The sequence below is a fragment of the Corvus hawaiiensis genome, chromosome 1, assembly GCF_020740725.1.
Source record: "Corvus hawaiiensis isolate bCorHaw1 chromosome 1, bCorHaw1.pri.cur, whole genome shotgun sequence".
In the NCBI taxonomy this organism is placed as follows: Eukaryota; Metazoa; Chordata; class Aves; order Passeriformes; family Corvidae; genus Corvus; species Corvus hawaiiensis.
Window position 1 is genome coordinate 33,844,018 of NC_063213.1, and position 27,407 is coordinate 33,871,424.

General features: G+C 40.8%; 2 protein-coding genes across 3 annotated transcripts; one reads left to right on the forward strand and one right to left on the reverse strand.

The window, feature by feature from the left end:
* Positions 1–1,012: 1,012 nt before the first annotated feature.
* Positions 1,013–13,441, reverse strand: LOC125323955. Of its 2 annotated transcripts, XM_048299359.1 has the most exons (6): positions 13,375–13,441; positions 12,032–12,192; positions 9,378–11,282; positions 8,264–8,389; positions 6,300–6,425; positions 1,013–5,143 (listed from the first exon to the last, which is right to left on the reverse strand). In XM_048299359.1, the coding sequence occupies exons 2-6, from the start codon at positions 12,177–12,179 to the stop codon at positions 5,106–5,108; spliced, it is 2,343 nt and encodes a 780-aa protein (XP_048155316.1). In that variant the 5' UTR covers positions 12,180–12,192; positions 13,375–13,441; the 3' UTR covers positions 1,013–5,105. The 2 variants fall into 2 exon arrangements, with proteins under 2 accessions (XP_048155316.1, XP_048155307.1); XM_048299350.1 differs by lacking the exon at positions 1,013–5,143 and having other exon boundaries at positions 6,100–6,425.
* A 2,167-nt stretch (positions 13,442–15,608) lies between these two features.
* On the forward strand, positions 15,609–27,245 carry KBTBD2 (kelch repeat and BTB domain containing 2). The gene is made up of 4 exons (XM_048299396.1): positions 15,609–15,781; positions 20,624–21,152; positions 23,923–24,088; positions 24,522–27,245. The coding sequence occupies exons 2-4, from the start codon at positions 20,983–20,985 to the stop codon at positions 26,055–26,057; spliced, it is 1,872 nt and encodes a 623-aa protein (XP_048155353.1). The 5' UTR covers positions 15,609–15,781; positions 20,624–20,982; the 3' UTR covers positions 26,058–27,245.
* The last annotated feature ends 162 nt before the right edge of the window (positions 27,246–27,407 follow it).

Sequence of the window (27,407 nt, forward strand, 5' to 3'; positions counted from 1 at the left end):
TTACTTTTTATGTTTACTACATTTGATGAGGTAACATTTTTTTGGATCATCCCACAAGAATATAAACATGTAAGGCTCTCAAAATGGTTTTTAACTATATGCATGAAATCACAGAGCAATGGTAAAGAACTTAAAAGCAGGAAGAAGAGGAGGTTTTGTGTACTTAGTAGACCTTATGTACTGACCACACTTTTCTTTTAAATAATCTTGCAAACTCAGCTAGGAAGATGGAGATAGCTATAAGCAGCATTACAGTAAGCAACTCTCTTTGAAACCTGAAGGTATATTGGTACAGAGCTGTAACTTGAGAAACTAGGTGATGAATATTGGTACTGTGCAAAAGGAAAGAGAAAACTAGATTTGGTTTGAAAGGACTTCCATAGAACTTAATCTCAGTGGTTATACTAAGATTGGAAAAAACCCCCACATGATAAAGTTCTGGTAGAGTGAACATTAACAGTGAAATCAAGGAACCATAGACTAAAATGCATCTAAGATATTTCTTTATTTTCTTCAGAGCTTTGGAAGAGAGGACAAGGGAAAGTATAAATGAAAATGGTTTTTCTCCTTCCTACACATATAAGAGTGATTTAGTAAAAATAACCCCCCCATTCCTTGCCAGTCATTTCACAATAGGTTCTGAGGAAAAACAAGATAAGCAAGGCCTACTTACAAAAAGCTTCTTTATCAATTTCCCAGAGCTTGAAGGTGGAGTTGTATTTTAGCTTGTATTTAGCAAATCTCCCTGTGCTGGCATTTACTCCTGACTGCTGGTAGTTCCCTATATCAGCAGCTTCATCAGATTCTAAGGCCCTTGCTCTTTTACCAGAAAGAGATTTAACAGCTGAAATAGCATGGGGAGATCAATAATGGACTGATTCTCTTGGCCAGGTTGGACAGGGCTCTGAGCAACCTGGTCTAGTGGGAGGTGGTCCTGTGTGTGGCAGGAGGCTGAAACTAGATGATCTTTACAGTCCCTTCCAACCCAAACCATTCTAGGATTCTTGTATTGCCACAATTGGTGCTGAGATTAATGCATTTGTAGATTATTGAACAGATGCTGGAGGCCTGATATTCACCTGATGCATTCCAAGAGAATTCTTACTCAGGCTTGTCTAGAGCAGGGGTAGCTGAAGACCTCTTCAATTACCTCAGCTTTTGTCATTTAAAATTGTTCTAAAGCTTAGGTTAATAAAAACAAACTCAGTTTTCCTTTGCAATCCTCTTCCTTGCTCATGGACTTTCTCTGTGTATCTACCAGGCTTTATTATGTGAACAATTATGAAAAATTGCTTAGGAGACCCTTTCTAACTTAGATTTGATACAAGTTTGAGATGCCAAATCACTCTTCTATGCCTGACTAAAGGTCTGTTTATAGCACCGGCTTTCCAATCATGGCTAATAGAAGATGCTACACAGCAGAGCAGTGAAAACTCACTGGCATTATTTGTTGCTTCACTGAAATGCTCTCTCAGCCTCTACTGCTGAGAGTACCTTTAGTGCAGGTACTTAGAATCATAGGGTAGATTTTAGCATTTAGTAGCCTTGGATATATATTTTCTTTTATATCCATTCACTTCTTGTAAACTTTGCCATTTTCCTCAGCAATGAGCTCTTCTTCACTATTTATTAATCTGTAGCAGTTGGCTTTCAGACTGCTTTGTACTAGTTTAATTTCATACACCTTTAATCTTCCACTGGAAAGTATGTGAATAATTGATTCCTGTTTGTTCTCCCTATATCATTTCCAGTTTTATAAGTCTCTATCATGTCCCATACATGTAGGTCTTTACTGCAACTCATAAAAGTAGCATTTCAAAATTGAACAGTTTCAATAGACTAAGATTTATAGGAGTACTTTTAACAGCCAGGGCTAGAGTGCTGAGAAGTATGATTCACGTCATCATTTGGCATTTTAAACAGTGCCAAAGCTGTCATTTAAGATAAGTCTTTTTAAAATATGTGGACTAGAGATAAATACCAACATCCCTTTAGATTAATGAAGAACAGTTCATGTAGAAGTAAACACAGAAAGTTAGAGTCTTGAAAGGCTGACTAGCCTTATTTTTTAAATCATAACCATTTAATGGTTTTGTTCAAAAAACTTCTCTGGCTTTCATTGTAGGGCTGTATTTCCATTTGAGTGTTCTGTTGAAGACCAGGTGATAATAATAGCATAATTATATAGTCCCATGAAACTAAATAAGTGTAAAATGCAGCTAAAACAAATCTTAAAGGCAATACAGCTTCCCAGCTCTTACCTTAATACTATGCACCATTTTTGTCAGAAAAGTATTTCAGGAAAAATACTGATACTTGTCTTATTTCTTTGGCCATGCAATTAGTTGGGGTTTACAGTCTTTTTGAGTGAGACAGCCAGTGGCAGTGAGTCAGGGGAAGCTGAGGACTCTAAAAAAAAGAATTAATTTGTTTTTCCTTGGTATGCCTTCAGTTAGCATGCCACAAGTGTTAAGGGTTTGGGGATTGTTTTGGTTTTTTTGCCACTGGCTCTAATCTTCCTTTGTTTGATTTTAATAGAAAGACCTGTAGTAAATATTCTCCAATAAGGCAGAACACCAGACATTGTAAAAGGGAAAAAAATTTATGCCATCCAGGTGCTACCAAACTGAAAATTAAAATACAGAATTAATTCCTGGCAAGCCAACATAACCCACAGCTCCACATCAGTGATTACACCACACCCACTTTGCAACAGAGGTTTCAGTTAGCTACAAATAATAATTTAGAAGTCCTGAGCCACAGACAGTAAATCTGTTCAAACAATGCTCTCAGTATGGCAATCCCAGAGGCCTCTAAGGTTTGTTACTGGTGTGCCAAGCAGCAAATAGATTCTTCAGCTGCCTTTCAGGAGATGCTGCGGGAAGCATGTGAAAACTTCCAAGGCAATGCAGTACTGCGACAGTTCACAGTACTGCCAGCACTGCAGTGAGTCACTGGGCAGTCAGTCTGGCTGCAGTGGGAACAAAAGCTGACACGTATGTGCATCTGCAAAACTAAATAGCATTGTGCCTAGTTACCTGGCTGAATAAAAAGAGCCTGGGCTTGAATTCACAGCCTTTTAAGTGCAGTTTGTACTTCCCAGCCTTTGTGAAGCATGGCCATTTTAACCACTGGAACATTAGATTCAGCTGTAAGCCAGTTAAGATGCAATCCACAAATTGTCCATGCTGCTGAATGGAAAAAGAGCCAAGTAGAAGATTTAGTTTTAAGGTCTCAGGACTAGTACTGTTAGAGTAGAATACACTGCATATAACCTTATCAAACAATTATTTATTGAATACTGGAGCATTCATGCATACTACTTTAAGTAGTGGGCATAGCATGGGCGTACTACAAGATACAACCAGTTTGAAATAGCATTTGTTTTCAGACAAAGAGCTGCCTAAACTCTCCTCCTGCTACTCCCTCACATCCCCTCAGGAGCATCATCAGGCCCTAAATTGCTTCTTGCTTCTGAGTTGAAATCACACGGAGTAGTGCAAGACCTGTAAAAGGATGACTAGCAGGATCATTGGGGTACCTGTCAAGTATTACCCATTCTCAAAAGTAAGAATGGCATCTGATTGGGAGATCATGAATATTCCTTTATCAGATAAGCAGCAAAAGATACAGCTAAGCCTGTCAGCAGAATTGGGTGTTAAAAAGCTCCATGCTTGAAGTAATTCCTCATTTCATTCTTTGAGGTTCCAGTACAGAGATTTTGTGCAGCACAGAAGCCAAATAAGAATTTTTATTGCATTTATTTTCTTTCATTGCTTTAGGTAAAAAGGAATTCAAAATTTGTCATCACAATGGCTTCCTTCCCCTAGCAGCTTGTGGTAAAGGCTGTAGCTACAGCAGAGCTTTAACAATTTAGCAGGTGGTATTAAAAATAATAGGTAAGGGATCAGTTGGGTAGGGAAACATCAGTACTCCTCACTAAGAGGGAAAACAACCCAAGTTACAAGTCAAACTAGTAATAGGTAGGCACAAAACTTGAACACAGTCACAGGAAATGCTACTTTTATCCATGTAGGTTACTCTAGGGTACAGACAGAATAAGAACATGGGAGAGGAGGCAAAAGACAAGTTCTGTCTGTCCATTCATCCTACCCTTTTTAAAGAAAAAACAGGTGTTTGTTTTGCTGCTGTTTTTTTGTTTCCCTACCTTTTTCACTCACACTATCACTTAATTAGGGAATAATTCAAGACTGGCAGTATCATGTTTATTCTTCTTACACACATAATAGCCTTCATAGACATGGAAAAAAAATTACATATTTTTGAGCTATCCACCTCATCTAGATCAGTCTATTTCCATTATTCATAAGATAGCTCAGCACAGACCTAGTTTTATCATCTTAGTTCTATAAAGAGACTTCCAGGGACACTATCAACTATAATAGAAGGCATCAGTAAGAAGTCAGAAAACAAGGCACACCACTAAAAACTTCTATTTCACCTTTCTGATCCACCTCAGGGTCTCCATAAAGGACTCAGGAATCTCCAGAGAAAAAGGGGAGGAGAGGGAAGTATCACATCTACTCAGTGCTTTAGTTTTAGTCCTCAATCACTTTTGAAGAGGGTAAGATCTGAGGAACTGCCTTGAAACATTAAAAGGGTGCTTGACTTGATACAGCTGTAACTATATTCCTTTACACTTTGACAAAAACAAATCCAGCTGGTAGAAAAGAATCTTGTACTTATGTCCACATCATGTGACTATGAGATGACATGGACAGGCTTCACAATCCTGCAGAGTTTAAGACCAGGGCAGCAATAACTATCATGCTGTAATAGCAGTTGTGCACATACATTCCCATCTCACGTTTTTTTGCTACTGTGTAAAGATGGAACACAAGAAGTCTCAAAGTGCAATTCTATGAAATTTATTATTTAAATAGTGGATGTGCTAGTTATAAAAGGTGACTTTGGTGTTAACTATTTCATTGCATTTTAATTGTGTCCTCAGTCTTTACAGTGTCACTTCTTACCCTTTTAGAGTGAACAGCAACTCACAAAATATACAAGAGAATAATAATCAAATTTTGGATTTATACAAAACAAACCTTTGGTATTTCCCCCTCCTGCCCCAATATTTGCAATTATCTTTTCTTAGAGAGGGACTTTCTTGTTCCATGCCCTAAAGGTAAAAAAGAAAAAAAAAATTAGGGTATGTATATATTCTGCCTCCCAACTATGTCAATTTGCTTGTAAAGAAAGAGTAGATATCAGTGATTGCCTTTTCCTGTTGCAGGCACTGATGTCTGATATTGGAAGTACATACTCAACTTCCCAACAAGTATAAATGGTACATGAGTGGTATTGGACTTCAGAATATCCCAGCATAACAGATAAGAGTTCCATATGAAGCTCAAACCACATTATGAGTATGCTATTATAACTACATTGTTGAATGTATCCAAGAAACATCAACTATTTCTGGGGAAAATATAAGAAGTATTTCGGGATTATGCAAGTTTCCTGGATGCTTTTACTAAAAGCTGATCTGCAATTAAAGGTTTAAGACCAGTGTTCAAATAATCTGGCTTCAGGACTGACACCAATTTTCACTAATAAGACACTTCAGCCTTAGTTTGTTTCCAACATGAAAGTGTAATCCTTTGTCTAACATATGAGACAGAGACTGACTCATGTATTTCCTGATGGAATATTTTAGTTCGTTTTACTATGATAACTTGTTCTTTTCCAGAAAGAAATCTGATCTTTTAGGTAGCTTCTTGTATCTACTGATCCTTTTCAAGCTCTCACACAAATGCACAAAAGCATATTTATTGCTGAATCTACTTGATATTGATTTTTCCCTCCATTGTTTTACCCTGTCTTCCTCCAAAATATCAAGAAGTTCCTACTCCATAAAACTTGGAGTAGGATTTCTTAAGAATTATCTATATGCATTTGTCTTGTATCAAATTACAAATTATTTGGGCTGAGACAGATGAGTAGCTTAAATAAAAGTATATATTGCAAAGTGACACAGGACCCAGCACTTTAAAAAGACAGTACAAGTCTGAAGAGCAGCTAGACTAAAACTAAAACTGCAGGTTTTGCTGTGACCAGGAACCTAACCTGGTCAAAGCTACACTGGCATTCATAGCAAGGTGATTAAGTGCTCAAAGTTTAGCTTGTTTCGCTCCCACCTTGTCTGCATACGTAGCATTTGTTATTATTTCACAAACTATCCAACATCCCTGCAGTTCACACCAAGGAAGATTAGTCCCCAAAACAGCAAAAATGCTTGCAGCAGTTATTTTTGTAGCTTGTCGTTGTATACCAACCTTTGTGTACACTGTGTTTAGGCAGCTCCCACAGTTCTACTTCTTCCACCTCATGTCTCGTGTCTCTGCGTTTTGAAGGTGGCTTGCCAATTCTTTTCTTCTTTGGTTTAACCAAAGGTGGACACACTAAGTAAGATACAACTGATGTTATTTCTCCAATGCATAGTCTCAAGGCATATTTAACCTTGACTTTCACCAGCTGGTCTATGGTGTTCCTCTTTCTCCCTCCCTCTTTTGTACTCATTTTAGTAATAGATAAAATTGACGCTACGTATGTCAAGCAAGTCTTACATGTCTACGATATTTAATCGCTGTCTAACCATAATTCTGGATTCATTGTATTTTGGGTTGTAATTTGGACAGGGGTTAATGTAGTAAAAAAAGAACCTCGTGCATTGGATAATTCTGCTCTAGTTCATTTTTCGAGTGTTCAATACTAGTTAGTGCTGTCCAAGTGACCCAATTCACCCACTGCCTTTAAATACTTCAGACCTGTGAAGTTACACATCACAAGTACACTGCTCAAGAAGTCAAATTTAGTGTATATTACTGCTAAAGTCGTATACCTTGTTTAGATAAACTCCCTTACTTGCAGGGCACTTTAATTTGAAAAACTAAGTACTAATATAGGCAACATTTTTAAAGAGGATGGAATTTTAATAGCACTTCTGAGGCATCCATTGGCACAAACAGCATATAGAAACCACCAGTTCCTGCTTCCTAACACTGAATGTGATGACTTCTTCAAACTACCTGGGCTGGAAAAAAAGGAAGAGTAAGCAAGGAATAACACATAGACCAAACATCCTCAGTTTTCTGCACCATCTATGAACTCAAAGATGTAGAAGAGACATGCTGGAAGTTAAAGGTAACAGTTATTTTAGAACTATCACTATATTTTTATACATTGTTGTAGAGGAGCCAAAGACAATGCTGCTAAAGTAAAATATTTTCAACTTTTATAGAGCAGGCTAGCATTACAAAACAAAACCCTACAGCACCGAAGTATGCAGATAGAAAGCCTCCAATGCAAGAGCCAAGTAATCCCAAACCCCAATATGTTCAAGCAGGAAAGCAATGCAGAGAAAGAACTCTAAGGAATACACTCTGTCTACTGGGCTGTTGATATAGGAAACCTGATGTATATTATCAATGAACTGAAGAGAAGCAATTTAGTCTGCTCTAAAGATAGCCTCCCACCCCATTATTTGATAGACTGATCCCAAGATACTTGAAAGCACATGACCCAGGAGAGTACCCACACTACAGCAAAGTTCATAGCTGTTCCAACAGCATCTACACTCAAACACCCTTGAAAAGCATCAAAAACAGTCTGAACTCCAAGTAAAACATTGACTATAAAAAAGAAAAAAAAAAACCAAAAACCCAAAACATTCTGCTTCAGGAGCTAAGAAACTAAGCCTTTACTTTATTAAAATAACTGGTTTCTTCATCTTTTCCTTAACTAGATCACAATGACTTGCACTCAATCATTCTTTAGCAGAGTCAGGGCAGTGTTGGTCCATGCTAGTTTTTCTGAGCATTGGCATATGTAGCTACCACATAGGACTCCCTGTATGTTTTACTCATCAAGATTAGGAGCTACCACTGTATATGCACTCAAGAGTAGCATTATCTGGATAAAGAATTAATATTACAGTTTATGGCAGTAAAAACTTTGCACAAATAAAGGCTTTGGCCACATCAAAGCATTAAATGCTTTGATTTCCTATAATACCTTTTAAAAATCCCCAGCTATGATGCATCCTTATTCCCCCGTTTAGGTTTGAGAAGGCTATAAAAATATCCAAGATACACTGACTGACAGGCATTTCAGTGGCATCAAAGCAGCAAGGGCTAGTTTTATTATTTTCAAATCCTATGCATCTATCACATGCTTTCTATTTTGTATCATATCCTTTTGAATGTTCCTTAAGAACAAAAATGCGCAGGGAAAGTTGTACCTTGTTCTTTGCTCTTTGCTGAAGGTGAGAGACTACCACATACTTGGCTGGTAAATCTGGGCTTAGCACCACTTCTAATCCAGTACTCTTCAGGTGGTATCCGCATGTTCTCCCTTAACAGCCTTCCTAATAAAATTTTTTTTAAAAAATTAAGGTCAGTGTTTAGTCTTGGTAATGCTGGTGTACTGTTTGATCCACATGCCAGAATGCAAAGCCAGGTACTGGATGTGATTGTAGGAGTCTGTTGAAATAGAAACCTGGCTTTCTGGAGACCACACTTAACAAAAATTACAAGACACATTAGATCTACAGATTTTGAATAAAGAAAAGAAAGTTTAGGAATGCTAAGGCTATTATTAGAAGTAAATCACCCTGTTTTGGTTATTTTTCACAATGCGAGACTCTACTAAACAGCAGCCACCTACTGAAGCAACCACATAACCAGTTGCAAACTGGTAACTCTGCTTCTTCTCAGTTTAAATTAATCCAATTTCTAACAGTATCTACCTTTGATTAAATATGATGTCCTTTTCCAGGTCAAATTTAATACAGTTTCACACCAATTTTCTGAAAATACAAAATTTTTTTTGCTAAAAGAGAGCAGCAGCTACAATAAAAAAAAAAAAAAGTTTGACTCCTCTACTGCAGGGAAGTTACACAGGGTATGTCCACCAGATTATAATAAACTTAATCTACTGTTTGATGCACCCAGCATTAGTCTGTGATAGGAGAGTCATACTGTATAAACTTGAATTCAGAGCTTCTAAGATATTAAGCAACAGTAAATACATAATCCAAATTACCTTAAGCTTTACAAATTAATAAAGTGCCACTAATGTCAGAAAGTTAAGTATATCAAATCTAACACAAAGGAGAGTTTTCATTATTCTCTGCTGGTTGTGAAAATGCAGAGTCCTTATGCAATAGGTAAAAAATTGCAGCAAATTTCCTCTGCTTCAAAACACACATTCTGCAGGACTTCTGGCTCTAAGCCAAATTTGAAACTACAACATACTCTAATCTCCCCACTAGTTTAAGCTACAATTTGAAACTGCAATTAGGTCTTCTTCATATATGCTACTAATCAGCACTTTGTCCTTAGCAATTAGCTCACCTCCCAAGAATTTCCGTAGCATTCGCTGGTGTTCCAGTCCTTCTCTTCTTGTCATAGGCCTCTTTCTTCCATAATACCCATAGTCACTGTATACAGCTTCATCTTGTTCTCTCTTCTTTGGCTTGTAAAATAAACCAATATTTTCAACAAGCCCGCTCCTAGCTTTTATTTTCTCTTGAGCAGGCCAGCTAATTAATTGTGCTGGTACAGCATTTTTAAGTGGTTTCCAAAACACTCTCTGGCCAACTTGGTAGAAATTCCCTTTACTTGGCTTCAAGATGCCATATGGAGGGGCTTCTTGAAAGAAATACTCCATTTCATCCATGTCATCCTCTTCCTCCTCATACTCATCCTCTTCATCTTCCTCTTCTCCCTTCACAGAATATTCTTCAGAGTCCTCAACTTCTGACAAACTCTTAGTTGCTTTTTTGTTGAGAGAATCTATTTCTTTCCTACTAGAGGACCTAGAAAGGGTTCCCGGCTTTCTACCTTTACTGGGAGCCTCTTTAATCTTTGTGTTTGAAGAGTTGACATCTTGGTCATTCAAGCTGTTCACCTGCTCTTTTCCTACTACTTCATCTACATTAAGGGACCCACCACTTTTAATTTGCTCTCTCTCTAAGCCCTCCGTACTTTTCTGAAGAGTATACGTGCTTTTCTGAAGCACATAGTCAGGGACAAAATAAGACACTGGGGCATTATCAATTGATGAGCCTTCCTCTCTAGAGGACATGTCATCAGAAGACAGACTGATTACACTTTGACGCTTCCTTTGTGGCAAACAAACATTGTAGTTTGTGTCCATACTGTCCAAACAAGCCAGCCAGCTGCTAGAGGGAGAAAACCTCTCAGTTGATTTGTCACACCAAATATTTTTCTCTGTCTGACTTTCATTAGCTGCACTGTGGCTTAAATTCAACTTTTTCTGCTGAAAGTCGCTCATTACCTCTATATTAGATGGAAGTAGTCCTGCTTGTTGAATAAAGCTGGGCTCTTCTTGAGAGGTTTTTGAGCCTGCAGACTTTTTAGTGCTAGATTTCTTAGCTATCACTACATCCTGTCTTACCACTGGTTGATCTACACCAACAGATCTTGCCAACTCTGTGATTTGCACTGCCATGGTTTCACCTGGGGGGGAATTTGCCAGCTTTTCTACATCCAGCTTTGCACCATTATTTTGGACATCTTTCTCTTGCACAGTTTCAGTGCCCTGTTTGGAGGTGACAACAGCTTTTCTCTCATCTAAGGAAGCTCCTGGCACCATTTTCTCCCCTTCATGAGGGCCATATATCATGCCTTCACATGAGCTAAGAGAAAATAAGTCATGTGGCACTATGTTCTCTGGAACTGGTTTACCACTTGCCACATCATACAACGGGATCGTTTCTTTAAAGGACTTCCACAGCTGAATAGCTGGAGAGCCATTTCCATATTCTATCCTTACTTCTTCCTTCTCAAAGGCATAGCTTCCAGTAGGAAGATTTCTATACTGTGGAGAGCTGGCAGGGTTCTTATTATGAAACTCTCTGTCTACCACAATGGAAGAGCCAAATGAATCCTGTTTCTCTGAAGTACTTTCAGTCTCTGTACCTATACCAGGAGAAACACAGGCTAGATTTCCTGCATCACAACCTTTCGTTTCTGTACGGATATCTTGGTGCTTTTTTTGCTTGCTTTCAGGCTGTCTAGGATCAGTCTGTGTTTCTTTTGTCTCCATTTTCTTCCCAGGGCTATTATAATGTCTAAATCTCGTTGCGTGATAAAACATAGGGGAAGGTGGGGCAGCGTTAAAATAAGGCCTTCTGTTAATTCTTGCATGCACGGGATGCTGTGGAACAAAAAATCCAGGGTATTCATGGAACGCAACAGAATAAAATGGAAAATACGGATTTCCACTTCGGAAGCCTAGACATTGGTGACAGAAAGAAAAGACAAATACATCATCCTTCTGAAATAAGTCATCCTGAATCATATTTACTTGCACAGACAGGGTCAGCTACAAGATCAGACACATTGGTAAATAAAACATACCACCTTTCAATGCTTAGAAGCAAATCTGGTGCAAAAATGCAGAGAGTTCTTTCTTATGGAATAGCTTATCTGGACATCTACACATTAACCAAAGCTTGATTTCATCCCTAGGAACATTCACCAATTAGTTTTCTGTACTTTTTTTGGCTATTTTATGGACTATTGCTATAGCATTGTCTTTGAAAAAGACAGCTCCAGATAGAAGTTCACATAGATATAGCACTTACAAGGTGCTATATTAATATATTAAAATAATTACTATATTAAACAATATTTTTCTTATTTTCTTAAGCTTACACTTATCCATATCTATCATGCATATATAGAATTCATATATACACACACATATTAATTGCTAAGTATATTCTAGAGCCCTGTAGCTGCAGGATGACCATTACTTAATAGTTTGCTTAGCTTCCATTCTCCAGAAGCAGATGCTTTCTGCCACACAAGCTACATATTTAAGGCAGAATTAATGTAGTGCTATAGTTGTCAAAAATCTGATTTATTAAGTATTACTTAAACTCCCAAGGGGCTCATTAACACAGATACCACAAGAGTGGAGGAAAGAAGTACGTAACTTGCTAAGCAAAGATCCCACCGAGAGCTGCTGTTTACCTTACCTGGAGCAGGTACGCAGTATGGACTGAACGCATGACTAAGATACCATGGATTTGGATAAGGCTGCTGCGCTGATGGCTGTGCATAAAAAAAGGGTCTTGGGTGGTTTGTGGAATATGATCCACTTTCTGAAGTTGAGGCAGTATTCATTTTTCTTTAAACACTGAAAGAGAGAAGTGATCATTATCAACCCCTTACAAAAGTGTGTGATTTAATCATTTTTATGTTCTGTCAGAATTTAGCAGACATTCTTCCCCCTGCCCAAAGAAAACATATCATTCCAAAAGGAAGCTGCTATCCTCCAAACAGAAGGTAGGAAGCTGACATTGCTATCAAGGTCAAATATTTCAGTTGTCCTTTGCTGAGCGAGCTTTTGTACACAGCTCTCAATATTAGTCCTTGAAGGCAACCTTGTAACATGCTCTAAAGCTACAGGACTGTGGTAGTCTTAGATGCACACAGCTCTGTAAGTAGTATCCCAGCTAATTAAACAAAAAAGCCTTCAGTTAACTAGCCTTGAGCAAGAGGCCACACATACACACACACAAAGAAAAAATAGGCAGCAGTAGAAGGTTTCACACAATCAGACATTTAATGCTTCACTAAGAAAACATTTCTTAATGCTAATGTATATGTTATTACACATTCACAGTAAGAACTCCATTAATTCAGGATTTGTACTTCATACTATACTTAAGAACAACAACAGCTAATTAACATAGTAAACCAAGTATTTCAGTGACACCATGCTTCCTACGCTTAAACCAAACGATAGGTAGCAAAAACAACCCCACCAAAATCTTTATGTGCAAGTTTGCATTCAGAGGCATTTAAAATTCACAAGACAGAACTTCCTCCCACGCTTAGATGTTTCCTCAGTTAACTAATACTTGCAAGCAATACAACACTATCACACGTAGCTTATAAGCAAGGATAGAAGAAATCAGAGAACACAGAAGCTCAACTCTTTAGAGGACTCAAGGAGGTCAAAGTTACAGAAAAACTTAATTCAAGACCTGTTACAAACTAGCACACCGTTCAGCCTAGGGTTTCAGAATGCTTTAGGGACACTAGAGCTCTCTTCAGCTTCCATCTAGGGTGGCCTATGCAGCTTTTGAAAGCGCCAAAAAGCCTACAGACTCTCCCAGGCCAAAGAATTACTTTGACCTTTGAGAAGGAGAGTAGTACAGGGAAGGGAAAACAACCCACAAAACCAAAACAAACCACCAAACAAAACCCCCTACAAGAACTAAGCTATTCCTGCCCCCTTAAAGCCCCAAAAAACTAATGTCCATGCTGCTGCTGCTTACAGCCCAGCAAAAAACTAACCAAGTCCTCTGCTCACCCTCTTTATGGCAGGCAGCTGCTACTTGTCCACTCCTCCTCCCACCTGAGGCTCATTTAACAGTGAAGCAGGGAACGTTTTTCCATCAGTGTGTGGGAGGAAAATCAAAACACAAGGATAGGAATAGTTGTAAAAGCCTTCAGCTGGTGTACAGAAAGCTGGCAGTCTCATCTTGCAGATGTTTGAGCCGCATCTCTAAGTAAATCTGGTATTTCCCTTTAACAATGTTGGAAATTGTGTTTTTTAAAAAAGGAAAATATTACCAAACTTCTGATTAAAACTGCAATTAAAGACACTTCTTTCAGGAAAAAAAAAATCAGAAGACACAAGGCCAAGTTTACATTTATTTTCAAAGTTTACCAGTTGTTCAGTATTGAGTAAAGGGAGAAATGCTCTTCCATCCTAACATGGCTAATGGGACTGACAAATGTAGTGTTATTTCCATATGAACAGGAGAAGCACTTCTTCCCATACAGTGTACTCCATGGTGTGTCATGGGATGTTATGAAATGTGAAGCTGCAATTTGACTCTGCCCTGGGTCTTTACAGGAGGTAAGAGTCTGAGTTGCTGCACTGGAATTACACATCTCCAAATGACAGAGCACTGGTACTGGGACAGGTGGCAGGAGATGAAAGCACAATGCATGTGCTATGCAGGCTGGTGAGTGATTAGGGAAAAACAACGGGGTATGGATGCTTAGAGACTGTTTGCATTCCTGTGTTGGCAAGTTCCCAACATTTCTGGTGTTTTTCTTTCTATAATGTTCAGATTAAACATGTCCTTTGTACCAAGACACAAAATATAAAACATCTGGGAAGGGTTACTGATCCCTTCCTTGCAGACGTCCCCAGCCAAAGCTTGTCCTTTCCACTGAGAGCAGCCCTTGCACTTTGTGCACTGGTCACTTGTATGACTTGCAGTGACAGGACAAGGAGCAATGGGTACAAAGTGAGAGGGGAGATTTAGGCTAGATATTAGGGATAAATTCTCTTTTGTGAGGGTGGTGAGACACTGGAACAGGCTGCCCAGGGAGGGGAGGTTGTTGGATGCCCTATACCTGGAAGTGTTCAAGGCCGCGTTGGACAGGGCTTTGAGCAACCTTGCCTAGTGGGAGGTGTCTATGGCGGGGGGTTGGAACTCAATGGTCTTTAAGGCCCCTTCTAACCCTTAATGTTCTATGTTTCCATGACTTGTCTGACATGTTTTAAATCCCCAGCTCTGTTCTTCATCCATCATACCTTCACCTCTTTGAAGTGAAATTCCCAGCCTTTCTCTTGGTGGGTGGACCCAAATGGAAATAAAGAAAATAAATAACACTGGATGGCTTTTAAAAAGGTGTATGTTCTCAGGATTTTCCTTTCCCCTTTACCTCCCTTCAGCCTCCTGTGCCCCTGTCAGTTCCTTCCATCCTGAAGTAAACTCCAGTCCCCACAAACTTCAGGTGAACTCTGCTCTAGGGGCAGCAAACCCATGCTTGGCCAAAGGCCATTCCAGGATTCCAGGATGGCTGAAGGACCAAAGGCAGGTCCCAGGGGGAAAAGGACCCAGCTGGGTGTTAACCCTGAAGCCCACAGGCCTCCAGGCTGCAGCAAGTCTGGAGCACAAAGTCCTGTGAGGAGCTGGTGCTGTTTAGCCCAGCGAAAAGGAGGCTCGGGGCAGCCTTTGTCGCTCTCTACGACTGCCTGACAGGAGGGCATAGCCAGGTGGGGGTCGGTCTCTTCTCCCAGGCTACCAGCGACAGGATGAGAGGAAACGGCCTCAAGTTTCACCAGGGGAGGTTTAGGTTGGACATCAGGCGGAATTTCTTCACAGAAAGCGTGATTAGACATTGGAATGGGCTACCCAGGGAGGCGGTAGAGTGACCGTCCTGGGAGGTGTTTAAGGGAAGACTGGACGTGGCACTCAGTGCCGCGGTCCGGTTGATAGGGTGGTGTTCGGTCACAGGTCGGGCTCAGTGATGTCGGCGATCTTTCCCCAAGCCGATGGGTTCAGTGCCTCTGTGGGCCGCTCCTCCCAGCAGAGGGCGCGGGGGTCCCGCTCCATGCCGCGGGAGGCGCCGCTGCCGGGGCGCGCGGGCAGGGGGCGCTCGCGGGCGGGAGAAGGAACAGGAAACCGGGGGCGGGCCTGGCCGCCCCCCCGCGCCGCCGCGCCTCGCGCCGAGCATGCGCACACGGGGCGGGCGCGGCGCTCCGTAACGGCGGGCGGGTGAGGAGGAGGAGGAGGGGGAGGAAGAGGTGGGGGGGGCGGCGGTAACAGCAGCAGCGCCTGCGCGCCCGGGAGCCGCCGCCGCCTCCGCAGCCTGGGAGAGAGACCGGATCCGCCGCCGCATCCTCCTCCTCCCCCACCGTTTCCCCCCAGCCGCCCGCGGTCGGGACGGCGAGGCACAAGAGGAAGCGGCGGTCGGAGGTTTGTCCGGAGAGGAGGGGTGGGAGGAGGAAGGATGGCGGTGGTGGCGGTGGCGGCGCTCCCGCGCTCACGTCCCGCCGCGCCGCGGTCGCCGGGCCCTTTCCCGTCCCCGCGGGGGGAGCGGCCGCCCTGAGGGGGCCTCGGTCCCGGGGGGGCCCGCGGGGGCTCTGCGGCAGCGGCTCCCCCCGCCCGGGCGGGCGCGGCTCCCGCCCGCCCCCTCCCGCCGCGGCCGCTCCCGCACGGCGGCCGCGGCCCCGGGCCCGCCGGGCACCGCTGGAGGTGGCAGCGGGGGCCGTCTCCGCGCCCTCGGGCAGCGCCGGCTCCCGGCAGACCCGGGAGGAGCAGGAGAGACTATCGGGATCGTCCCTAAGCCCCGAGTGCGGCGGTGCTGGAGGAGCGGGAAGGTGCCTTCCCTTTCTTCTGGGGGAAGCAGGAAAGGGATTAAGGCGGTGAAGGGACGGGACGGCGCACCTGAGCATCGGGGAGAGGGAAGAAATGTGTTTCCTCGCCCCTAGTCCCACATCGCCGCGTCCCGCAGGCGGGAAGGGGTTTGCGACCGCGGGGCTGTGATGGGGGATAGGGGGGCAGTGGGGCTGCTCTTGGGCTGAGCAGGTGGGGATGTGTGAAACCTCGGTGTTTGTGTTGGCAGCGCTCGGAGCGACACACACCGTGAAGTCTTGGAGGAGAGCAGCAGTGTAGTGGCATTGCCGTTCCTTGTAGCTGCCCCTACGTTCCCTCCTGATCGATCTAATTGTATGCATATATTCACTATGGGTACCTGCAGTGACCGAGGGTGGGCTTCTGTGGTCATATGTGGCTTTGAAGAGTCACATAACTCTTAATAAGCTTTTCTGGACTAAATAAACACATGGTATAGCTTTGAAGTTAGTACATCTGCATACCTAAAATTTTTCCAGCTTTTACCATTATTTCTGCTATGAACGGGATAAATACCTGGTGCTTTTGAAGTAACTTTAATTACGATTTTGAAATGTATTTGTGCTGTACTTAGTATGTGCATTTTTAGAGGTTTTATTGCAAAGCCCCAGCTTGGGCTTTTCTATATCGTGTATATCTACTGTGTGATCATAGTGGGCCTGAAAGGCCGTGTGCTGTTGTGAGCACACCTAGGGCTGAATTTCGTTCAGATTATGTATTTAAGAGATTATTAAAATGCACACTCAATGTAGTTCAGTTTCTCAGAAATGCATCTGGAGGAATAGGTAATTTTTAGTATTTAATGTCCTCTGATGCATACATCAGGTAGTCTCATGATTTGAGTATAGGTGTCACACCTTTTTCCTAATTGTTTTTGTGTGTTGAGTAGAAAGGGCCCTTTATACTCAAAGATGTGTAAGTGGCATCTCTCAGGAACAGACCAAAGAGGAAGAAAAGATGTTGCTGCTTATTTAGTATTTTCTGACTACATTTTAGACAGATGGTTGTTGTTGTTTTTTTCTTTCCTGAAGCAGGCTTTTTTGTTTTGGTCATGTGATTATGAAACAGATCAGAATTGGTGCAAATCCTAAAATTTCTCTTTCTTAGTTTAGTGACTGTTGTGCTTTGAGAATAAATTTTATATGCATGAGTATGATATCCATTATAAGATTTAACCTTTCAGGAACCAACTTACAACTAATTAAGCCATGTTAATGATTAATTAATTTCTTAATGTAGAAATGTTTGAATTTATAGTTAAGTGTCATATAGTGAATATTTAAGAAAATGACACATACTTTTAAACTGGGATTTAAGTTGTTAAGTAAAACAGACTAGCTTCATTAATGTACTAGAATTCAGAGAAAAAAAATTGTATATACGGGATACGTGGCTGGATCTTACTGGAGACATCCATGGCCCACTTTTTTTCAAAGGTTAATTTTCCAACGCAGATCAAGTCTTCCCACAAAACAGAAACACCCTTGGGATAGAAACTACATGTGCTCAGTGTGCAAGTCCAGTTGCCAATTTAAGATGTTGGTTTATCATGTGCTAATTTTCTTTCTGAGCAGGTATTTCCTTTAGTGTATAACTTCCTTTAGGAGCAGAAAAACAGGAGTGCATTGTGACCAAACATGTTGTTAGCATGGAGTCTGACACTTCTAGTCACTAGCTTCTGTGTAGTTTCAGAAGCTCACCTACCTCAAAGTTGTAACTCACCTCCTAAGCATAATATGTATGGAAAATAGTAGTAGTTTCCAAGTGAATAATCATTTTCAACATAACATTGTAGGACCAAATCTGTCCTTGTTTTTAGTGAAATTTCACATTGTTGCCTTATTAGAATCTCCTTGATGTCCTCAGTTTTCTGGACTACAGTGCTATCAAAGACACCTTTGATGGCTTTAGAAGAGAGGAGAACTTCCAAGTCTGGAACTGCTTCATCAATTACCTATTTCTTTCTCACTGCCAAGGATGCAAATTTGATACATTACTCAAAAATCTAGAGCTTCCAACTCCTTTTTTTTCTTCCTTTCTTTCTTATCTTTGAGATCTATTGGCTAGGAGTGTCAATTTACATAATTGATTCTAATCAGTTTTAGTACTCACATTCCCCCTTGCTATTACCTAGTATGATAAGTTTGAAACTGCTTGGTTTGTAACCCAGAATATCCCTCCTAGTAACCAAGTACTGGTAGTGCCTGAGCTGGGTAATTAATTTCACAGTTTCAACTTCTGCTGAACAGGTCTGCTTTTTCAGTTATTGACTGTCAGCAGTTAGCTGCCAAAAATGTCTTTAATCTCACTAGCAGGTGTATATCAATTTTTTCATGGCATCCTTGATCCTTGACTTGTTCTGGTACCTAATGACTGAACCCAGTGCATATTAATTTTCTTCTTTTTCTCCTGTTTCTGAAGAAATATTCTTTACAATTACATCAGAAAAGGAAGTTAGGGTATCAGTGAGTTCTTTTGCTAAAGCTTAGTATTACTGATGCTCTGCCCAAACAGAGCTTAATCCACCGGCTTGTATTGTTCTTGAAACTTTACTCCTAAGCCAGGAAAAACAATGCTGTAGAGAGACTCAGGATACCAGCAGAGCCACAAGCTATTTATTTCTGTGGGCCTAACGCACTTAGGAAGTCTGTGTGTCTTTGTAGCCGTTTAAAGTTCAGTGCAAAATCTGTCAGTGGATTGGGTTGCATGGTGAGCTGTTCTCAGAGTACTGGGAGAGTGGGTAGTGGCGCAGAGACGGGATGCACACTAACTTGGTGGAAAGAAGCTGTGACCTGAGGCAGAAGGTCATTGCTTTAGATGGAGCAGTATCTCTATATCCTTGATATATTTATGGTTTAGTGACTTCAGAGGTTACCTGAAACTTGAAGGTCTTCAGTGGAGACTTGTGCTAGTATCTGTTGTTGTAGCACACAGTAGTATCTACTCGTTCCCCCAAGTATTGAAGCCTTTTCTGTTTTCCTTAAAACTGCCTTCACCTCAACAGTGAGCATTGGGTTTGACTTTTTGAACTCTTTTCCAGTTAAACAACCAGGGAAAACTAAGAGTTTGAAATTCCTGTTTGTGTATATTTATCATTGGAAAAGAAAAAGATCAGGGACACTAAATTAGTAGTAATTAAAGTGGCATTAATTAAGCATATCTGTTTCAAGTGAGTGAATGTTGAAAGACAGCTGCTTCTGAATTGTCTTACAGGCAAGGCTGTGTTGAAATAGTAGATCTTCGATGTGGCTGGCAGGTATTTCTACAGCCTTTGTCTTACACTAAAACTTGTATTTTTGTGTGGAATTTAAGGAATGTCATTTCACGCAAGTGTTTCTGCATTCTCTGTTCATCATGAACTGTAGTGATAGCGGTATCTCAGACATAAGACAAACATGTTCTGGTTATTCCTCAGTTTTGGGATGCAGAAGAACAGTCACGATTAAATAAATCTGGAAGCATTTGATAGCTGTGGTACTCTGGTGCCCATTATCATGTTAATTTTACTGTCACAACTATCCCATTCTTAATTAGGTTTTTGTGTTCATGTGGAAGGTGAAATAAAACCTGACCCCATTTTTAAGAGGAGGAGAAATGTCCAAACAAGATAATAGACCTTGGTAGCCACTGTAGGTGTTTTAAGCCCTGCTGTTCCAGCATCCCTTTGCTTCTATTATTTCCTTGTTTTGCTTCTCTCCCATCTGCAGCAGTGAAGCTTACCTAGCTGTATGGAAATTACTCACTGCATGGAGCAGATGAATTTGATAAGCGTTGGAAATATAGACTTTTAGGGGGTTTTGGGGGGGGGGGGGGGGGGGGGGTGGTTTTTTTTTTATTCCTTAGGCTAGTTCTGCTTTATCTCTACTAGAATGCCAAAGGTGAAATAAACAGGCTGATGATGATGTTGAGAGTTTAGTTGGAAAGTGATGGAATGTTGAAATTACTGCATTTATATTTTTAGTGGCCTGGTATTGATAAGCTTTAGGTAGACAAAAACAAAGAAGGAGAAAAAATTGCTGTTTAATATAGAAATGGAAAAAAAGTGGCTATCTTATCAATGGTTGAATGAAATTCACAGGTGTACTCAATGGGAAATCTGGGTAATTCTTTGAGGAGGAATGAAGTCTGAATGTTTTAACTCTCCAGCCTTAGTAGCTGTGTTGACAAAATAAATTATTTTAATTTGTAAGTCCAGGTCATATGAGAATTAATGTACAAACTCCTCTGCTTTTCATTTCTCTTTGATACCTTTGTTGTTTAAATATTTTTCTCAGAAGGGTTTTATTGCAAGTAATGAAGTACTAATTTAGAAATGTTTATTAGAGAATTACTTCTAAGGGGTAACTATGAAAGGTTTTTCAAAATGTGCTAATATGTAAATTAATTTTATTTTCCTGCTTTCAGTCAGTCAAGTGCAGCCCTTGATCACGAGATGTTACCACAAAATCTACCTCAGACTTCACTTTTGCTCATTCATTTGCTGCGTCATAGATCTCAACGGGAGCTCTGCAGACGCTCTTGAAAGTCTCTGAACAGATTGGGACATCAAGTCAAAGCATGATGACCTAATAGGAGGTCAAAGTCTCAAACATTGATTCAGCAGCTCAAGATAACACTGCCGTTTTTATCAGTATCACTTCTGAAGGCTACAGACCTCCTGCCATTTCTTTCCTGGCTACTTCAGAAACACTCAACTGACCTTTTTTTGGTGAAGAGATCTTGACTTTTCTCTCTGGTCCTGGAAATATTAATGGAATACAGTCATGTCTACCCAGGACGAGAGGCAGATAAATACAGAGTATGCTGTATCCTTGCTGGAGCAGTTAAAATTCTTTTATGAACAGCAGTTGCTAACTGACATAGTGTTGATTGTTGAGGGCACTGAATTTCCCTGCCATAAGATGGTTCTTGCAACGTGCAGTTCATATTTCAGGTAAGTATTCAAATGCTATAAAATCTGTGGTACCTGGTTTTGAGTGTAATAGTAATTGATTAACAGTGTGTTACAGAGACTTAAAGATCAGTGAAGTAAATAAAAAACCTAAATATCCTTACTTTCCAACACAGAGTAAAATAAAATTTCTAGCATCCTGGGACTTATTCTAGATAGTTATTGTAGTTTATACAGTAAGTGTGGGGGGAAAAAAACCACACTCATGATGGTTCATTTGCTTTAAGGAGTTAATTGAGTCTGAATAATTAGTAAACTTCTTATTCTTCACACTTAATCTTTAAAATACTTAATCTGATTTTATTTCCCAAGGTAGGATAACAAGAGATTACTGAGACTTGGCTACAGGAATTTCATTGTCATGTTTAACTGTAGTTTCTTAGTAGAAGCATCTGCTAAAAGTAGGGATTGCTGTGCAAGTTCATGGCTTTCTTTTCTGTATCATCTGGTTTTCTCTGCTCAGCAAAGCCAGAAACTCTTCCCTTGCTTGAGTGTTGTGGCAATGCAAGAGGAGTTTTTCTGTGTGTGGTTTGGGTTCTTTTTTTTGTTTCATGCCCCCTCCAAGATACGGTTGAAATTTTTAGTTCAGCAGCTCTTGTTTTCCAAATGTCCTGCTTTGGTCTTTTAAAACATTTTTATTAATAAGATACGTTGAGTGCTACCACTTTTTGCAAATACCTTTATAGTAAGACCTGGATGATGAGGCACCATGAATTTTCTGCAGTGATTAATCATTTTTTGTTGGCAACATAGTATAATTAATCTGCCTGTCTGGAAGGAATTTTGAAGCTTAAAACTAGTCAGGGTGACAACCATGCATGTTTTACCTTCCTGATGCATTGTGGAGGGATTATAACTTTTCTTTCCTGTTTAATCACAGGAAGGTTTACAAATTTGCTTTTCCTGAGATAGGCTCACTATGCAGAACACATCTGAAATGTTTTCTGTAGTTTGTCTCCTTTCTTGTAGAAAACTGTATAAGGATTAATTTATTACTTTCACAGAATTTTTTGTCCCTGCTGGGTTGTGTGTTTATTTTTTCATCTCAGATGAATCTGGTCCAATTTTTAGCAACAAGTATTGTGTGATCACTAGATAATAATTATTACCATTGGCCCTGTGCAGATGACATAGTTCCAACAATTTGTAAAATAACAGCCACTGGAAATATGGCCAGATTTAATGTGGGTGGTTAATCATAAGGTTGGAAAGCTGTCATGAGTCCACCCAGTGTGCTGCATCAGAATGTGCAGTCAAATCTCTTATTCATATGTGTTTGTTTATTATTTATGAAATGATGTTTTGGCACTGGTTAAAAGAAGTATCAAACTTGTGGTTTTGTCATGTTCTGTTTTTCTTCTCTACTTTGGTTTACAAAAAGATGCTCAGCTTCCTAAATTTAGCTTTATTATGAAAAATTGATAGCCCTGAAGGAGGGGGGAGAAAAGCAAAGCATCTTTCAGTGTGATCCAGCCATTGTGTGTGATTGCAGCCAGCTTACCTTCCATCTTTGTGTCTGAAGGATGTGCAGCCCTGCTCTAGCACAGGCTGCTCAGCAGCGTGTGAGCAAGAGCCAGTCTTTCTGTGGAGAGGAGTCTCTGTACCCACCCTCTTGTACCCTCTTGCACCCTCTTGCTTACCTTTAAATCACTGCACAGCAAGTTGATACTCACTTAGTCAGTGATCCTAAAATGCAAGTTGCCCTGAGTTAAGGAGCTTAGAAGAAGACAGAGAAATGGGGATGGGATACTGTCTTTGTATCAGATGCTTTCTGGAATGGCTTTACTTAGGGAGTGTATCTCCACGTCCCCTTCACCTCTGCAGCCATAAGCAGGACTAAAAGGTGCACCCACTGTCCCTTCTAACTTCTCTCATGCCTGGTTTCCTAAGTAAAAAGCCCAAATAAATATAAAGAGCCTTGAACTGAATTTTTAGCACAACCATAAATACCAAACCTGAATCAGTATAAAGCTCTTGAAACCAATGTCCCCTATTTTAAGCAAGTTGACAAGTACATGGCTTATAGTACCAGATTCCAGTTCATTCTTAACTGCATAACAATTAAAATACCAGAATGGGCAAGAGGTTTGTAAAGCATTAAGGAAACAATAACCATGTTTTAAATTGCCTTTCTAGTCTTTTTCAGGAAGATGTAATGGAAATATTTGCTCTTTTTTTTTCCCAGACTACATCTGATAGTTTTTTCTGTTGATTTTTGCCTGCATATTTAAAGTTTACTGCATGTTATGATGAATGGTATATAAGAAATAATTCATAGAGTGCTAGTCCGTGCTCCATTTCTTCTCCTCCCAGAGGAGCATCCTTTTTGATATGACTTAGCTCAGTCCATGACATAAATCTGCTTTTGTCTTAGAATCTAAAATCTAGCTCTGTGTGTTTCAGTGGTATTTTCTGGAGGATGTTTCTTCCCTCTTACCACCTATCATAGAAAAAGATTTAAATTGCATCATTAAAGCTCCAAAATCATTAGAGCCCTCTGCTGATTAACACAGAAGAGCTTGCAAGAATATAAAGAATTTCTGCAGAAGGCACTGATGGTACTTTTGTTCTGTTCAAATGTTTTATCTTAAATAGCAAATGTTAGCCTAAGGTAAATACTAAACACCTGTAAACAGGCCAGCAAAAGGACTGTTCACCTTTAGGAGTGTAATCACCAAAGGCTTACAGGTGACTGTTTAAGATTACTTTACTCACTGCTGATCCTTGTCTTAATATGTGTGTTTCTCCTCAGAGCAATGTTCATGAGCGGGCTGAGCGAGAGCAAACAAACACATGTACACCTGAGGAATGTGGATGCAGCCACTCTGCAGATCATCATCACTTATGCATACACGGGTAACCTGGCAATAAGTGACAGCACAGTAGAGCAGCTCTATGAAACTGCCTGCTTCTTACAGGTAGGAATGTTTAGAGGATGAAATAACAGCTTCTAATCCCTGAACTGTTTTATTCTTTACCTTTTTAAAAGACCTTTCCTCTTTAGTCACTTCAACATACTTTTGTTCAGTTCACTCAGTATAGACAGCAGTTGCTTGCCAAATTTGCTTCATGTAGCCATCCCTCCTTGCATGACAGTCACTTTGGAAGGTTGGAAGAAAACCAGTGCACTTCTAACATTTAGAAAATTAGTTTTGCCAGCAGACATAATCACGTTGTGTACTTGATCTGTATGAAGCAGTTGAGTGAGTCACTGCTGTATTTTTGTGTATGTGTAGTATTCCAGGCCTGAACTGTGTTGTTCAACACCAGATGCAGGTACTTTTATGTGCTGGTGCTACATGAAAGCATAGATTGTATGTGTAATACTTCGTGTTTTTCTTTGCATTACAGGTAGATGATGTGTTACAACGATGTAGAGAATACTTAATCAAAAAAATTAATGCAGAAAATTGTGTGCGTCTATTAAGTTTTGCTGATCTCTTCAGCTGTGAAGAGTTAAAACAGAGTGCTAAAAGAATGGTGGAGCACAAGTTCACAGCTGTGTACCACCAGGAGGCTTTCATGCAACTGTCACATGATCTACTGATAGATATTTTAAGCAGTGACAATTTAAACGTGGAAAAGGAGGAGACAGTGCGTGAGGCTGCTATGTTATGGCTGGAGTACAACACGGAATCACGCTCGCAGTATTTGTCCTCTGTTCTCAGCCAAATCCGGATCGATGCACTTTCAGAAGTAACACAGAGAGCCTGGTTTCAAGGCTTGCCACCTAATGATAAATCAGTGGTGGTGCAAGGACTGTACAAATCGATGCCCAAATTTTTCAAGCCCAGACTTGGCATGACAAAAGAGGAGATGATGATATTCATTGAAGCTGCTGCTGAAAACCCTGGTAGTCTTTACTCTTCTGTCTGTTACAGCCCACAGGCAGAGAAAGTTTACAAACTCTGCAACCCTCCTGCTGACTTGCATAAGGTTGGGACGCTTGTAACTCCTGATAATGACATCTATATAGCAGGTGGGCAGGTTCCTCTGAAGAACACAAAAACCAATCACAGTAAAAGCAGCAAACTCCAGGCTGCCTTCAGAACTGTGAATTGCTTTTACTGGTTTGATGCGCAGCAGAACACTTGGTTCCCCAAGACACCGATGCTCTTTGTGCGCATCAAGCCGTCCCTGGTGTGCTGTGAAGGATACATCTATGCAATCGGGGGAGACAGCGTTGGCGGGGAGCTCAACAGGAGGACTGTGGAGAGGTACGACACCGAGAAGGATGAGTGGACCATGGTCAGCCCCCTGCCCTGCGCGTGGCAGTGGAGCACGGCCGTGGCGGTTCACAACTGCATCTACGTCATGGCACACAACCTGATGTACTGCTACTTCCCCCGCTCAGACGCCTGGGTGGAGATGGCGATGCGACAAACGAGCAGATGTTTCGCTTCAGCTGCTGCTTTCGGCGATAAGATATTCTATATCGGAGGACTGCACATTGCCAGCAATTCTGGTATAAGGCTCCCCAGCAGTACTGTGGATGGCTCTTCTGTAACAGTGGAGATCTATGATGTGAATAAAAACGAATGGAGGATGGCAGCCAATATCCCTGCCAAGCGCTATTCCGACCCGTGTGTTAGGGCCGTTGTCATCTCTAATTCCTTATGTGTCTTTATACGGGAGACTCACATGAATGAGAGAGCCAAGTATGCCACCTATCAGTATGACCTGGAACTTGACCGCTGGTTCCTGAGGCAGCACATATCAGAACGTGTGCTGTGGGACTTAGGGAAAGACTTCCGGTGCACTGTAGGAAAGCTGTATCCATCTTGCCTTGAAGAGTCCCCGTGGAAACCTCCAACGTATCTCTTCTCACCAGATGGAGCTGATGAATTTGAGCTGGATGGGGAGATGGTTACTTTACCACCTGTATAGCTCCCAAATTAGACTGCACAACTGAGTTTGTGCTCAGTTACAAAATGATAAAAGAAATAAATGGCTGTGAAAGAACAGGTCTGGGGATGGAAATCTCAGAGCTGTCTTTCATGAGTTGTATTTTTATGCCCTACCTAACACTTGCCGCCATTCAGTGTGAATTAGTGAAATGAGCAGATACGCTTCCATAATCTCAAATACTATTATCTGATAATTGAGAAAAATATATGTATATCATGAGCTTAAGCATCTGACTTGTCTAAAGAATTAATTCTAGTTCTATAAAGTCTCGGTTCAGGAAAATTAGCTTCAGAAAAAAAGTAGTTATTGTTTCTAGGATGATGTCACAACTCTTCTCAAAGTATCTTCCAGTTACATTTTAACTACTTCTGGATATTCTACTTAAGTGCTAGTTAAATAATTGTCAGTGTGGCCTAATTAAAGAACTGTGCTGCACTTACTAAATACTAATATCTATGTTGGTATAGTAATGCCATTAAAAGAAAAAGAAACAAATCCCATGGATCTACCTGTGGTAGGAAGGGTAGATCTTCCGTTGTATGGTAACATGCTGGGCAAAATGACTGCAGGTTCAGTCAAGCTGTATGATGAGGTGCATGTATTCTATTTTCACTAACTTATACCTGTCTATTTAGAATACAGGTCTTCCAAGCAGCTGGTAGATTACCAGGTGTGGACTTAAGTTGCTGGGCTTGCAATAGGATTTGCCAGCCCTCATAGTGCGGGTCTATGTGGGGCTTTAATCAGTAAATGCCTCCACATTCTGTATTACAGTAACATTGGCTCATGTATATTACTTCCTGCTGCTGATGTATTTTTCCATTGTAAAACAAAGTTTTAGTGTGGATTAACCAGGTCTTTATTTTCTGTTAATTTAATAACAAGCATTACTGTAGTGTGATTGTGTATAGATATCCCTTAGCTGTCAGGTTTTTTACTTTGGGGGGGGAAGCAAACTTCAGGAATATCCCGTGCTGTGTGTGCAGGAGAGCAGATGCCTAGTGCTGCTCTGGCATTAATCCCAGGAACCACTAGCAGTAGCGGGGTGCCGCCAACCTAACATGAACACAGGTGCTTCATGACAAACCTTACTAGCATGTTCAGCTGCATCATGTTCTGGCACTGTATTTTGAATGACGTTAATTTATTAAAAAAGACTGAATCCAACTGCCTGAGTGTGCTTTTTGGTTGAAATAGAGCTATGCCACCCTCCCACCACATGCACACTTGTAGCAAGTAGCTTATTGAAGGCAGCTAGAAATAGTTAAGCTGAGAAAAGCTTGGAGACGAGTATGTTAAGTTGACGGTACTCACTACTACTCAGCAAAA

Bases quoted from the DNA above. Each gene is read 5' to 3' on its own strand.
- LOC125323955 (XM_048299350.1), bottom strand. From the start codon at position 12,179: ATGAATACTGCCTCAACTTCAGAAAGTGGATCATATTCCACAAACCAC. The intron at 11,283-12,031 runs GTAAGGTAAACA...ACCAATGTCTAG, and splicing joins ATACTGCGTACCTGCTCCAG to GCTTCCGAAGTGGAAATCCG. The intron at 6,426-8,263 runs GTACAACTTTCC...TATCTTACTTAG, and splicing joins AGCAAAGAGCAAAGAACAAG to TGTGTCCACCTTTGGTTAAA.
- KBTBD2 (XM_048299396.1), top strand. From the start codon at position 20,983: ATGTCTACCCAGGACGAGAGGCAGATAAATACAGAGTATGCTGTATCC. The intron at 21,153-23,922 runs GTAAGTATTCAA...GTTTCTCCTCAG, and splicing joins ACGTGCAGTTCATATTTCAG to AGCAATGTTCATGAGCGGGC. The intron at 24,089-24,521 runs GTAGGAATGTTT...TTTGCATTACAG, and splicing joins AAACTGCCTGCTTCTTACAG to GTAGATGATGTGTTACAACG.